Here is a 15,457-nt window from a genome sequence, read left to right as displayed (position 1 = left end):
CATCCAACAATGATGACTTCCATTAAGGAGGAATCATCCATCTCCTAAGGAAGTCTCTTTCATTTTGGGGACATTTTCCCCAAATCAAAATTAAATCTGTCTTTTTGCAACTTTCACCTATTGCTTTTAGTTCTATGGTCTGGGCCCAAAAAGAACAAATTTAATTCCTTTTCTACATGTGCCTTTTCAAATTTTCATTTTTTTTTTTTGTGAGGCAATTGGGGTTAAATAACTTGCCCAGGGTCACATAGCACAATAGCTTAAATACTTGAATATTGCAATCTCCTCCCTTCCTCCCACAAGTCTTCTCTTCTCCAGGGGAAACAACCCCAGCTTCTTCAAACTATTGTCCTAATGTATGATGTTAAAGCTCTTCACCATTTTGGTTTCCTTCCTCTGAACATTTTTCATCTTACAAATGCCCTTCCTAAAATGAGGCACACAAAAGTGAACATAATATTCCAAATGTGGCCTAACAAGGGCATTTCTAATTTTTTTTAAATGGGAATTTAAAAAATGTTTTTATTTCCTATATATTGTTTTATGAGAATATTTATCAAAATACTCTTTGTAAGATTAACAGATGCAAAACAGAAGTATATAATAATTAAAGTCATACCTCTTCCTCTTGCATGGTGTTTTCATCAATAACACATTTGTTTAGATTTATTTCAAACTTCACTCCTCCCTAAAATAAAAAAAAAATCTCTTTATTTTTTAATATCCTATTGAATTTCACAATAATAACTAAAGTAATTCTCTTTGAAGAAAAAAAGTTTAAAGGTACTTCCAAACTCTGAGAGAACTCCATAATAGCACGATTAAAAATCTTTTAAGCAAATCAAGTTGTAAAGATGGAGTCCTATGGTCAAAAAGAGATAACAATGCCTATTACCTTAGCCTTGTATTTCTGTTCTAGCATTTTTCCTTCCTGTTTGCTCTGCAGCCTAATTTGTTCCAATTTTCTTTCAATGTTCTGAAAGGGCAGAGAAAATAGGAGAATTTTAAAAGCACAATTGTATATACACAAGTCCTAAAACTATAATGCACTTTTAAAATGAACTGGCTTATAGACTGAATCCAATTGTAGATTCCCTGGTAAACTGTGCCCCTTGAAAATGATTTACTGCTCATTTGTGTCTCTAAGTAATGTCAACATCTGTTATGCTGATTGGGAACTTCAGCCTAGCATAACCATGAATAAGTCACTCTAGTTTTTCCGTACAAAGGTCTGTAATAAGATATTGCTAATCCCTTGTCTCCTAAAAAGCTTTCCATTTTATAGATGTGACACACTCTAAGAAAAGCAATAAATGAAAATAAGAATTTATAAAACAGAAAAATTGGGCATGATTATTTGCTTCGCACAAAATTCACTGGAGGGTTCAGTTAAAAAGAAAGCTCTCTTAGTGTATTTAAAATACAATTCTCTTTACAAGTATTTGGTTTAAATACACATAATATTGTATTAAACCCATTTCTCTTCTTCCTTCTTTCCTTCAAGAATCAGCTGAGTCAATTTTTGTATTGACAGAAATACAGGGAGGTTTCTTGAAAACTTCAATGGATCTATTTACATCTATAAAACATTACTCAAATGGATGTGACGATTAAATGAGATATTTGTAAAGCACTTAAGTAGCACAGTGCCTGGTCCATGATGTTTAGTTGTTCAGTCACATCTGAGTCTTTGGGAGCCTGTACGGAATTTTCTTGGCAAAGATACTGGAGTTGTTTCTCCAGTGTATTAAGGCAGACAATAGTTAAGTGACTTACTTGTCTGGTACCACACAGCTATTAAGTGTCAAAGGCCAGATTTAGCCTCAGGTTTTCTCATATGTAGGTATATATATGTCTTCCAATGACAGATATTAATTTACTTTAGCCTGCCCAATTTGTATAACTCTTATCTATGTCCCATAAATTCACTATGAGAGCTTCCACCCACTATGTTAAGCATCTTTCTCTTGTCATGTCATTGTAAGGATAGCAATGGAGCACTGGTTATTTCTTGCTCTCTCCACAGGACCAGCCTGTTTTCATTACTTTGATGGTATCCCCTATTCTAGTTGTTTTTTGAGGTTTTTCTTATTTGTTGTGTTTCGGCATGCTCACTCCCACTGTACAATTTAAATCATCCTCTGAGTAATATTCATTTTAAATTTTTTTTGTGACTATGTTTCTTAACTCACAGCTATCAATTCTACCAGTAGAATATTGGTATTAATTTTTTTCCAGAATAAGTTTAAAGTCTTCAAATTTCCCAAAGATAATCCAAGTCTGTTTTCCTTCTACTTAATTCTAGACCCCAAAAATTTCCAATTATAGTATCTGTGTATGTGTATACATATCTATGCAATGTATATATACACATATGGATGACATATATACATATGTGTGTGTGTGTGTGTGTATATATATATATATATATATATATATATATATATATATATCAATGGGAAAACTCTGTATGTTGTTCATTTAATATCATGTCAAAATCTGAGCATTGGGCATTTTTCATTCACTTGTTTTTTTTTCAGTGTGGATGGTTAGACCAAACTTTTTAAAAGTAATTATAGATTTCATCTGGGAGGCTCTGCAGTATGCCATGGTTTGATATCATTGCAATATTATGAGTTGTTCTCCACGGACAAAGACACTTGGAATACATCACCATCTCTAGGGAATCCTTCACTGCATACTCCACACTGGATCTTCTCAAGCACTGTGGTGATCCTTTTGGCAAGCATTTGTCTCTCTGTTTTATGCCTCACCTAATACAGAATATGGTGAACAAGTTTATCTCTACCACTGTGTTACTGAAGGAGTCTCGTGTAAGTTGGCACATTGGTGTACTTTCAATTCTTTTGTTGAAAGGAATCTTTACAGTAGCATTTTGCTCCACCAAATAAAATACTATTTATGATCAACTAACAAAAACCACAGTGGGATTCTGTATTCTCTACCTTTTTAGTCAATTATATAATTTGTCTACTGTGAAATATTGCTTGCAAAAGTTTGCCTGTTCCTCACTAATATCCTCATTGATAATGGCTTTGATGTGAGTATAGACAATCTTCAAAAAATTATACATACAGGATAGTCAGTACAAAGGACAGTAGTTATTGGAATTCTAAGAGTCTCCTTTTTTTCAATATTAGGTCCTAATGTCTTTTGTATCCTTACTTCAGCTATCATGTTAATTATTTCCTCTGCACCATCACAACTGTGTGTTCCAGTACAGGTCTCTTGACCTAATCCAGTTGCATTTCCTACCTTTGCTCTCCATACTAAGCCCACCTCCTCTGTCAGTCCATTTGGGACAGTGATGCCAGAATCCTACTTGGATTCTAGTACTTCCTCTGTCCACTCCATCAATTTCTCTACTTGCCTTTCCAAGGAAGAATTATGAGCTATCCTTCCACTGAGCTTTCTTTATTCTTCTGGTTTTGTTTTCAACAAGAATGTCAAACTTGATCCTTCAGTCCTTCAGTGTTATGTCCATTCATTCTTTCAAGAGCATTTATTAAACTCCATGGTGATTGCATAAGGATCTAATCTTTGAAGTCCCAGTAGGAAAGCTAAAGTTTGTAGATTATCTAAAAACTCTGTGATTGATTACACAGAAGTCTCTGTCCCTTTTAGCACTATATACTTTCACTGCAAAAATAGGAAAGGATCTAGGAGTGAAGGCCACTTGGTAGTTTTTAGTATTTTTCTTTTGCATGTTTGCCATGTCCAAAGAATTCATTATTGAGCAGCTAGCTTACAAGTGATGTGCCTCTCCTGATTTAGCTTTGCTGGTTCTCAGAAAAGTCAATCTTTCCAATGTTTCCAGTGCAATATTCAAATCCTTTCTAACAAGGGAAAACCTGCATGAGTTTCTACCCTACTACCACAGCTTTCAAAAACCTAGTATGCCCTGCACAACATAAGACTTTACAAAAGGACTTTGGAAGTGATTACAGGAATTGCTGGTTTTTAAAATATAGTGTTTTGTTTCAGGACAAGTTCAGGGGATTCTTTAACAGGAAGCTATGTCAGGACATTTCATCTGCTGCTCAATTTATCAAACTCAATCCAGCCTTTTCACTCTCATCTTGTTTAAAATTCTGATCTCAACATATTGTCCAGTCTGTGTCCTTTATTCAAGATAAACACATTGACAAATCAGCTTGAATGGTTTCATATATAATTGCTTACTATATTCTGGAAGGGAGGGATTTTTCATCCACTTGTTTTTTCTTGTGTGGATTATTAGGCCAAATTCCTTTAAGTGATTATGGCTCTTATTGAGATGTTCGATATACAAGATATTGGGAGATATTTCAATATTTCATTTATCTGTGATGTCATCAATATAAACACTTTCTTCAATGGTTCAGTTTGCAACTCATCATGGCCACTCATCCATACCCTTTTTCCTCTAAATCTTCCCTAACAGGCTCATTCAGTGTGTGGAACTCCTCCATCTAGACATTTTGCTGTTGCATGGATGCCAGTGGGACACAAAGACTGCCTTCAATTTAACTACACAAGTCACAGACATCTTTGATGACATCTATGATATCACTCTTCTTGTGCAAATCTCCCTTTCATTGTCCTTTGGGTAATTCTTCAGAAACTGTGGGGACCACATGACCTGAAGCAACTTAATATCTCTAGATAAATATTGTAAGAAAGATAAGCCTTTACTTAAAAGAGAAGCATGAGATCATTCTAAGCAATACATATTTTCATAAATGCAATCCATCTCTTTCTCTTCTTTCATAATTCACTTTAGGACCCAGTCCTTTGATTGTCAGCAATATCTATCCAAGGTAAATACGCTGATGGACTAGTACCATAATTTGTCCGGCCAAATAAACTCAAAGGAAAAAACCAAGCTTTTAAGGGCCTGTTATATTCCAAGCACTCCACTTTACACTTTATTAATCCATCTCATTTGATCCTCACACAATCTACCTGAACGGTAAGGACTGCTATTATTCCCCATTTTTCACAGTTGAAGAAACCAAGGCAAAAAAAAGTTAAGTGATTTAGCCAGAATTGCACGGCTAGCCAGGTTTTTCTGGCACCAGACCCAGCATGCTATCCACTGTGATCTAGCCACCTCCAAAAACCCTAGGCATTCTTCCTCCATGTAATTCTTTCTGTGTGGTCATCCTGTGCTAAGTGATCATGGATATCACAGAATGGATTCTGCATTGTTCCAAGGCTTGATGCTATTGACCTGTCCTTTGAAAACAGAAATTTTTTCTACCCAGCACTAGAAATCTTCCATTATAATGGCAACAGCTTTGGCAAGAATGAGTCGTCTTGTTTTTTGCCTCAAAATGTTGTTAGTCTATACACGTGCACTGAAGACACCTGGATGAAGCTATGTGTGAGAGGCAAAGCAGCAGGCTTTCATAAATGATATTATATAACAGGTCACATCTTCACAGTCACAAAATTGATTGAAAGTTGAGGAGAAAACAAGATCTCACTGTGCCTATTATTTGTCAAGTATAAAACAAGCCTTTGATTTGGCAGAATAACATGTCTCCAGAGGCCCTGCTGTTCATGTCTCTCATGCATATTTTTAAATTATACAAGACTTCTTGCAAGACATAGCAGAGATAGCTTTACTTTCTCATCTCTATAAAATCTTTATAAAAATAATCCAGATTTTAAAATACACATGGGAAGCATCCAATGGGATCGCCTCTGGAAACATTTTATTCTGCCAAACCAACATATAAATAATAAGCACAGTGAGATTTTGTTTCTTCCACACCTTTCAATTAATTGTATGACTGTGAAGATGTGACTGGTTGAAGAATAACATTTGTCTGCCTCTTCTCACATATAATTCATCAAAGTTCCTTTGATCCTTGTATAGATTATTTTAATAAAGATTTTATAGAGATGGAAAAGAAGACATGTGGTTTGGTAATTACTAACAATTCTTCTGGTCATCTTTTTATAAAAATAAGAATAAGGTCCAAGTTTTCTCTCCTTTGCATCAAAGTCTCTGGTATGCTTCAATTTTTTAATTTGAAAAATCAAACCTATAACTCTCAAAACCGCCTCCAGCACAGAACTTCACTGATTATACTTGGTTGAATTCAGCAGCTTTTCCCATATTTGTTTTCTTAAATTTCATCTAATTCTAAGGCAGCCCACTAGAGACTGTTGAAGTCAAATATGATATGTGGCTTCACTGTCATTAATGGAGAAAAGGGTTTGCTTTCAAAATCCTTATTCATCATTTTCCTCTTTCTTTCATTTGTTATTCTCCTTCCAGTTTCCTTTATAATGCTTCCAAGATGATTTTATTTAGTTGTGCTTCTAGCCAAGCTGTCTGCAATTTTGTTTTTCCCTCCACTGTTTCTTATTATTTTATGAAGTGATACTGTTTATAATCTTGAAGTGATTTTTTCATAACATTTTACAAATGAGTTTATAGTCTAATCTCATGTTGTATTTGGCATCCATATATCTCTGCTTGGCAACATCAAGTCCTAGAGGAGGGATCCTGAAAAACATCATCTTAGTTGCAAAAAATATATAACTAGAAAATTTGTCAAGGAAAAATTAAAAGATGGAAACCTGTTATCAAAACTTGATCATTTTAAAATTTATTTCTGTAAATATATTCTAATTCATTTCAATTCAAATAAAAATGTTAAAACATTTATTTGGCATCTACTATGAGCAAGATACTGTGTAATGAATGCACTGAGATAGAAGGACAGTTCTTGAGGAGTTTATAATCAAATAGAAAGGAGGAAATATGTACATAAATAAGTATAAGGAATGTGATTCAAATTAATTCAATCTTTTTTAAGGACCCACGCTGTACAAGGCATTGTACTAAGTGTCCTTCTGAAAGGAAAATCTAATATTGAAAGTTAATTAAATAGATGATTTCTTTATTGTACGATCTCAATGACTGGTTTTATGTGGTTAAGAAAGTGACACATATTGGCTCAAAGAGGAAATAATTGACATATTTGTTTTACAGAGATTCTTCTCTCACTTCATTAAAAAGTGGGAGAGGAAAAGGGAGAAGGAAAAAGAGTAATAAGGGAAGGGTACAAGAAAGGGGAAGGGATTCAAAGAGAGGCGGGAGGGACACGAAAGAAGGAGAGCTGCGTGATGTAAGTGGGACCAATAAGTTTAATACTAGGGAAGAAGGGAATGAGGACAAGAAAAAGAAAAGTATAATCTGGGCTTATTAGGATAGCAGGAAATACAGAATTAGTAATTTTAACCGTAAATGTGAATGGGATGAACTCTCCCATAAAGAGGAGGCGGATAGCAGACTGGATCAAAAGTCAGAACCCTACAATATGTTGTTTACAGGAAACACATTTAAAAGAGGGAGATATATACAGAGTAAAAGTAGAAGGCTGGAGCAGAATCTATTATGCTTTAGGTGAAGTCAAAAAAGCAGGGGTAGCCATCCTTATCTCAGATCAAGCAAAAGCAAAGATTGATCTAATTAAAAGAGATAAGGAAGGAAATTATATCTTGCTAAAGAGTACTATAGACAATGAAGCAATATCAGTATTAAACATATATGCACCAAGTGGTATAGCATCTAACTTCCTAAAGGAGAAGTTAAGAGAGTTGCAAGAAGAAATAGACAGCAAAACTATAATAGTGGGAGATCTCAATCTTGCACTCTCAGATTTAGATAAATCAAATCACAAAACAAATAAGAAAGAAATTAAAGAGGTAAATAGAATATTAGAAAAATTAGGTATGATAGATCTCTGGAGAAAACTGAATGGTGACAGAAAGGAGTATACTTTCTTCTCAGCAGTTCATGGAACCTACACAAAAATTGACCACATATTAGGACATAAAGACCTCAAAATTAAATGCAGGAAGGCAGAAATAGTAAATGCTTTCTTTTCAGATCACAATGCAATAAAAACTACATTCAACAAAAAGTTAGGTGTAAATAGACCAAAAAGTAACTGGAAACTAAATAATCTCATCTTAAAGAATGATTGGGTGAAACAGCAAATTATAGACACAATTAATAATTTCACTCAAGATAATGACAATGGTGAGACATCATATCAAAATTTATGGGATGCAGCCAAAGCGGTAATAAGGGGAAATTTTATATCCTTAGAGGCTTACTTGAATAAAATAGAGAAAGAGAAGATCAATGAATTGGGCCTGCAACTTAAAAAGCTAGAAAAAGACCAAATTAAAAACTCCCAATCAATTACTAAATTTGAAATTCTAAAATTAAAAGGAGAAATTAATAATATAGAAAGTAAAAAAACTATTGAACTAATAAATAAAACTAAGAGTTGATTTTATGAAAAAACCAATAAAATTGATAAACCTTTGGTAAATCTGATTAGAAAAAGGAGAGAGGGAAATCAAATTAGTAGTCTTAAAAATGAAAAGGGAGAACTTTCCACTGATAAAGAGGAAATTAAAGAAATAATAAGGGGTTACTTTGCCCAACTTTATGCCAATAAATTTGATAACCTAAGGGAAATGGATGACTATCTCCAAAAATATAGGCTTCCCAGATTATCAGAGAAGGAATTGAATTGCTTAAATAGTCCCATTTCAGAAAAAGAAATAGAACAAGCCATTAATCAACTTCCTAAAAAAAAATCCCTGGGACCAGCTGGATTTACATGTGAATTCTACCAAACATTCAAAGAACAATTAGCCCCAATGCTTTATAAACTATTTGAAAAAATAGGGAATGAAGGAGTCCTACCAAATTCCTTTTATGACACAGACATGGTACTGATACCTAAATCAGGTAGGTTGAAAACAGAGAAAGAAAATTATAGGCCAATCTCCCTAATGAATATTGATGCTAAAATCTTGAATAAAATATTAGCAAAAAGATTACAGAAAATCATCCCCAGGATAATACACCATGATCAAGTAGGATTTATACCAGAAATGCAGGGCTGGTTCAATATTAGGAAAACTATCAGTATAATTGGCCACATTAATAATTAAATTAACAAAAACCATATGATCATCTCAATAGATGCAGAAAAAGCATTTGATAAAATCCAACATCCATTCCTATTAAAAACTCTTGAGAGTAGAGAAATAAATGGACTTTTCCTTAAAATAATCAGTAGCATCTATTTAAAACCATCATATGTAATGGGGACAAATTGCAATCATTCCCAATAAGATCAGGAGTGAAACAAGGTTGCCCAGTATCACCGTTACTATTTAATATTGTATTAGAAATGCTAGCTTTGGCAATAAGAGTTGAGAAAGAGATTAAAAGAATAAGAATAGGCAATGAGGAAACCAAATTATCACTCTTTGCTGATGATATGATGGTATACTTAAAGAACCCCACAGACTCTACTAAAAAGTTATTAGAAACAATCCACACCTTTAGCAAAGTTGCAAGATACAAAATAAACCCACATAAGTCATCAGCATTCTTATATATCACTAATAAAACCCAACAGTTAGAGTTACAAAAAGAAATTCCATTTAAAGTAACGACTGATTGTATAAAATATTTAGGAATCTATCTGCCAAGGGAAAATCAGAAACTTTATGAGCAAAACTACAAAACACTTTCCACACAAATTAAGTCTGATCTAGCCAAATGGAAAAATATTATATGCTCTTGGATTGGGCAAGCAAATATAATAAAGATGACAATATTACCCAAACTAATCTATTTATTTAGCACTATACCAATCAGACTCCCAAAAAACTACTTTGATGACCTAGAAAAAATAACAACAAAGTTCATATGGAAAAACAAAAGGTCAAGAATTTCAAGGGAATTAATGAAAAAAAATCAAATGAAGGTGGCCTAGCTGTACCAGATCTAAAATTATATTATAAAGCAGCAGTTATTAAAACCATCTGGTATTGGCTAAGAAATAGACTAGTTGATCAATGGGATAGGTTAGATTCAAAGGACAAAACAGCCAATAACTTTAATAATATAGTGTTTGACAAACCCAAAGATCCCAGTTTTTGGGATAAGAACGCATTATTTGACAAAAATTTCTGGGAAAATTGGAAATTAGTATGGCAGAAACTAAGCACTGACCCACACTTAACACTGTACACCAAGATAAGGTCAAAATGGGTTCATGACCTAGGCATAAAGAATGAAATTATAAATAAATTGGAAGAGCATAGGATAGTTTACCTCTCAGACCTGTGGAAGAGGGAGGAATTTATGATCAAAGAAGAACTAGAGATCACTATTGACCACAAAATAGAAAATTTGGATTATATCAAATTGAAAAGTTTTTGTACAAACAAAACAAATACAGACAAGATTAGAAGGGAAACAATAAACTGGGAAAACATTTTTACAATCAAAGGTTCTGATAAAGGCCTCATTTCCAAAATATATAGAGAACTGACTCTAATCTATAAGAAATCAAGCCATTCTTCAATTGATAAATGATCAAAGGATATGAACGGGCAATTCTCAGATGAAGAAATTAAAACTATTTATAGCCATATGAAAATATGCTCCAAATCATTATTAATCAGAGAAATACAAATTAAGACAACTCTGAGATACCACTACACACCTGTCAGATTGGCTAGAATGACAGGGAAAGACAATGCGGAATGTTGGAGAGGATGTGGGAAAATAGAGACACTGATACATTGTTGGTGGAATTGTGAACACATCCTGCCATTCTGGAGAGTAATTTGGAACTATGCTCAAAAAGTTATCAAACTGTGCATACCCTTTGATCCAGCAGTGTTTCTACTGGGCTTATACCCCAAAGAGATACTAAAGAAGGGAAAGGGACCTGTATGTGCCAAAATGTTTGTGGCAGCCCTGTTTGTAGTGGCTAGAAGCTGGAAAATGAATGGATGCCCATCAATTAGAGAATGGTTGGGTAAACTGTGGTATATGAACGTTATGGAATATTATTTTTCTGTAAGGAATGATCAGCAGGATGAATACAGAGAGGACTGGCGAGACTTACATGAACTCATGCTAAGTGAAATGAGCAGAACCAGGAGATCATTATATACCTCAACAATGATACTGTTTGAGGATGTATTCTGATGCAAGTGGATCTCTTTGTTAAAGAGAGCTAATTCAGTTTCAATTGATCAATGGACAAAAGCAGCTACACCCAAAGAAAGAACAATGGGAAGTGAATAGAAACTGCTTGCATTTTTGTTTTTCTTCCCAGGTTATTTATACCTTCTGAATCTAATTCTCCCTGTGCAACAAGAGAACTGTTCGGTTCTGCACACATATATTGTATCTAGGATATACTGTAACCTATTTAACATGTAAAGGACTGCTTGCCATCTGAGGGAGGGGGTGGAAGGAGGGAGGGGAAAAATCGGAACAGAAGTGAGTGTAAGGGATAATGCTGTAAAAAAATTACCCTGGCATGCTGTCAACAAAAAGTTATTAAAAATTAAAAAAAAAAAAGTGACACATAGATTCTTTCTTTCTTTCTTTCTTTCTTCCTTCCTTCCTTTCTTCCTTCCTTCCTTTCTTCTTTCCTTCCTTCCTTCCCTCCTTCCTTCCTTCCTTCCTTCTTCCTTCCTTCCTTCCTTCCTTCCTTCCTTCCTTCCTTCCTTCCTTCCTTCCTTCCTTCCTTCCTTCCTTCCTTCCTTCCTTCCTTCCTCTTTCTTTCTTTCTTTCCTTTCTTTCTTTCTTTCTTTCTTTCTTTCTTTCTTTCTTTCTTTCTTTCTTTCTTTCTTTTCTTCCTTTCTTTCTTTTCTTCCTTTCTCCCTTCCTTCCTTCCTAGAAGGCAGTTGGGGTAAGGAACTTACTAGGGTCACAGTGTTAGTAAATGTTGGATATAAGAACCACATTTGAACTTAGATCTTTCTGACTTCAGGGCTGATTCTCTATCCACTGCACCATCTAGCTGCTTCTAAGTAGAATTGATCTTGTATGCTATGAGGAAATCTTTATGAAAAGGTTGCAATAAAATTCTATTCACAGACAACAATCAGTACCTCTCCTGGTTCTCCTACCTCCTTGGGCTCATCTTGGTGAGTATGTGTGTTTTTCTGCTTCACAAAATAAGTCTTGTGGTTTACATTCGAGTCCTCCTTTAACACAAAACATTCATGATTAGTTCTGAATCCACATTGTAAAAATTCAAGCAGTGCCCTGATAAAAGTTATTCATGTCATCTTATAAAACTAGCTAACGTAGTATATTTATATAAGATTTTGATGCTTACATAGTTCTTTGCACATAAAATATTTAATAACACTCACAACCTAATGAGGGAGATAGTAATGCAAGTATTATTCCCATTTTACAGATCAATCAATCAGCAAACATTTATTTATCCACAATCATACAACTATTTAATGTCTGAACGTGGGTTTCAAATTACATCTATCTTTTTATTAAACCATGCATCATGTAGGCTTTTAAGATTGATGATAATACAATTGATGATAATAATCAATAATGATTTTGTTAAATTCCCCTATTATCTGAGATAATTTCAGTGTATTCAGAATTTTTCTCTCTAAAGACATGGTACATTACTATTCCTGTCGGGAATCTCATCCCCATGTTCTTTAAGGAAATAATTCATTTTGATAGCTGTTTTATCTATCTATCTTTCTATTTTAAATAAAAAAATTGATCACTTTGGGATAAATTGATTTTTTCTTTTTTTTTTTTTACCTCAAGTTCTCTTCCAACCTTCTTTCTAATAGCTTTCATGTCATTGTGGTACTGCTGGCGTATTTCCTCTAGCTGTTTCCAATATTCCTATTAAGTAAATAAACATTTTTAATGTTCGTGTGAACAACTTGATAAAAATAACCTAATTGTAACAAAAAGCCATTATATCATTGAAGCAATCTTGAATGATTTTGATGATGAGAGATATAGTATTGGAAAAGAGCCTTTAAGGCAATGTTTTCTCTACTATGCTTTTTCAAACTCAGCAAACAATAGGCACAATGGAATTTTTTAGTCTTTACATCTTTCTGTTAAATGTGAAATGGTAAAGATGCAGTACTACTGAATAGCAAATGCAAAAATCTATTTGTTCCTCATAAATACCTTTATCAAAGATGAACTTTATGGATGACAAAAAAATTTGTACAGGTAGGAAAATCGGCATCTAGTTTTGTAGTTGCTATTTTCTCAGAAATAAGTCTGTTTAACAACTCTCTGATTACAATAAATGAGAGCCAAGACACAAAGCAGGAAGATATATGTTTGCCAGCAGCCTTCACCACTGATGGAATAGATTCAGCACAGAACTCAAGTTAAAGCAGATTCTTTGTAGATGGTAAGATCTTTCCAAGAGAATCATGATAAAGTGAAATAGAAATGCCTTTTTGGGCCATTTGTAAATGGTTCTGGTCTGCTAACCACATGGTGAAAAGAAACCTTTTCTGATTGACTGGGTCACTGGAACTATGAACATCATCAAGAAGGTTGTAGTTGGTATTGGCCATTTTCCTCAAAGCATCTATTTTGTCACTCTGCTCTTGGTTTACTCCTCTGCTGGTGTCTGATGAGACAGTGATGTAAGGGGCACAGTGTTAGATCTTCTCCCCAAAAAGGGCAAAATGTAGTCATATAAAACAGGACAGTCCTTGGTCGTTGTTTTGTTTTCTTTCACTCCTATGAAGGAATTGGAAACTCCAACCTTGTGAGATTTGGACAATGAGGAAAGCAAGTGTCCCAAAGCCCAGATTTTATAGACTGCTTGGAATCAATGCCTTTAGAAGCAAAGGGTGACCGTCAGGAATGACCTCTCAGTCAAGCTCAACAATACTGAGTCAAGGACTCAGCTGACAATCAGACTGCATCCTGACATGAATGTGATGGGATCGGTGTTACTTGAGAATCAAATTAAGAGTGAGCCCACTCTTCTCCAGAGACTAAAGTGATATAAGAGAGAAGGCACAAGGAAATGTTTGTATTTTTGCTCTTTCTCATATCTTTAAGAAACATATTCCTTTGTAAAAGTTACTTGGTGTTAAGTGGTTAAATAGAACAGAGATATTAATCGCTGGTATCTAACAGTGGGAAGAAACAAAGCCAGTTAGGTATAGAGTGATGGGGGAGAAAAAAAGACATACATTCCCTGGCCCTCAATGTACCCTAGGATCCTAAAAGACAGATGGAGTCAGCCTGCTTCTGGGAGAGAAGGATCACAGAATTCTTGTTACATATATTTATAAATTATATATATTATTATGCCAATATATCATCTACAAAAATAGGAATTAAAAGAAATGAGGCAAAAATAAAACAAACTGTTTTTAATTTTATTAATGGTACAAAAGACTTTTTTATTCTTAGGAGCAATATGGTTGCATATGTTTCATTGTTTTTTTAAGTCCTATAAGTGGTCTGGAGTGTAGATCAGCAGTAAATAATAATTGTTAGAAATTATTCAGTTACTTTGATAATAATACTTAGTACTTATGTAGTTTTAAAGTTTGCAAAGCATATATAGTTTTACATTTTATCCTCATAACAACTCTGGGAAATAAATGCTATTAATATCCTCATTTCATAAATGAGAAAGCTGAGTCAGATAGGTTAAGTGCCCAAAGTTACTTATATTTGTGTCCTGACACTGGGCCCAGTGTACTCTTCATTTGGTCTATAGCTAGCCAAACCAGTGAATTTTTCTGTTTCTTCCTTTTTTTTTTTTTTGAAACTTTTTATCTTATTTTTATTTTTTAATTTAATTTTTATTTTATTTTATTATTATAGTTTTTAATTTACAAAACATATTCATGGGTAATTTTTCAACACTGATCCTTGCAAAACCTTCTGTGGAAACTTTTTATTAAAAAATATCCAATTAAAAAAAAATGGGTCAAAGCAGTAGTAACCATAACAGTCCTTCTGCAGGAGACATGTTTCTCTGTATGTAGATACTGACTATAAACTAAGCAAGAACAATTTTTTATTTTTTTTTAATTTTTATTTAGTAATTACTTTATATTGACACTCGTTTCTGTTCCGATTTTTTTTCCCTCCCTCCCTCCACCCCCTCCCCTAGATGGCAAGCAGTCCTTTATATGTTGGATATAAGAACAATTTTTTAAAAAGTGAATTATTTCTGATTTCAATTTATTAGAAAGTTTTCAATCAAGAAAATCTGATCCTCCTTTCTTCATGTGACTCTGTGGAAGGTGTCATACTTTAATTCCAATTTACTTATGGCTGTCTTAGTTGTGTTTTTGTATGAGTACAAGGAACATCCAAAGGCCAATTTTATTGGACCACAGAATATGAGAAATGAAGTAATAAAGCTAGAAAGATAGACTGGTGTTAGGCTGGGAGGACCTCTGCATACCAAACAGAGGAATTTATATTTGATCTTTGTGGTAATAGTGAACCCCAGAAGTTTCTTGATGGAGGAGGCTCCTGGTTAGATATACATTTTAGAAAGATCATTTGGGCAGGTGTGTGAAGGTAATGAGGAGATGTGGTACTGAACCTGATGTCTAATAA

General features: G+C 34.0%; 1 protein-coding gene across 1 annotated transcript in view; it reads right to left on the bottom strand.

Annotated features, from left to right (window-relative positions):
* The window catches only part of NEK5 (NIMA related kinase 5), an 82,938-nt gene that overhangs the window by 24,122 nt on the left and 43,359 nt on the right, over positions 1-15,457 (bottom strand). The window contains exons 12-15 of the mRNA XM_051990722.1: positions 12,653-12,739; positions 11,983-12,060; positions 896-976; positions 620-688 (exon numbers count right to left, since the gene is read on the bottom strand). Of these exons, the coding sequence (XP_051846682.1) occupies positions 620-688; positions 896-976; positions 11,983-12,060; positions 12,653-12,739 (315 nt within the window). The remainder of the gene's footprint in view (positions 1-619; positions 689-895; positions 977-11,982; positions 12,061-12,652; positions 12,740-15,457) is intronic.

This window comes from Antechinus flavipes, chromosome 3, assembly GCF_016432865.1.
Source record: "Antechinus flavipes isolate AdamAnt ecotype Samford, QLD, Australia chromosome 3, AdamAnt_v2, whole genome shotgun sequence".
NCBI lineage: Eukaryota > Metazoa > Chordata > Mammalia > Dasyuromorphia > Dasyuridae > Antechinus > Antechinus flavipes.
Note: the sequence above shows the minus strand (reverse complement) of the source record. Positions and strands in the feature narration are given on the sequence as shown.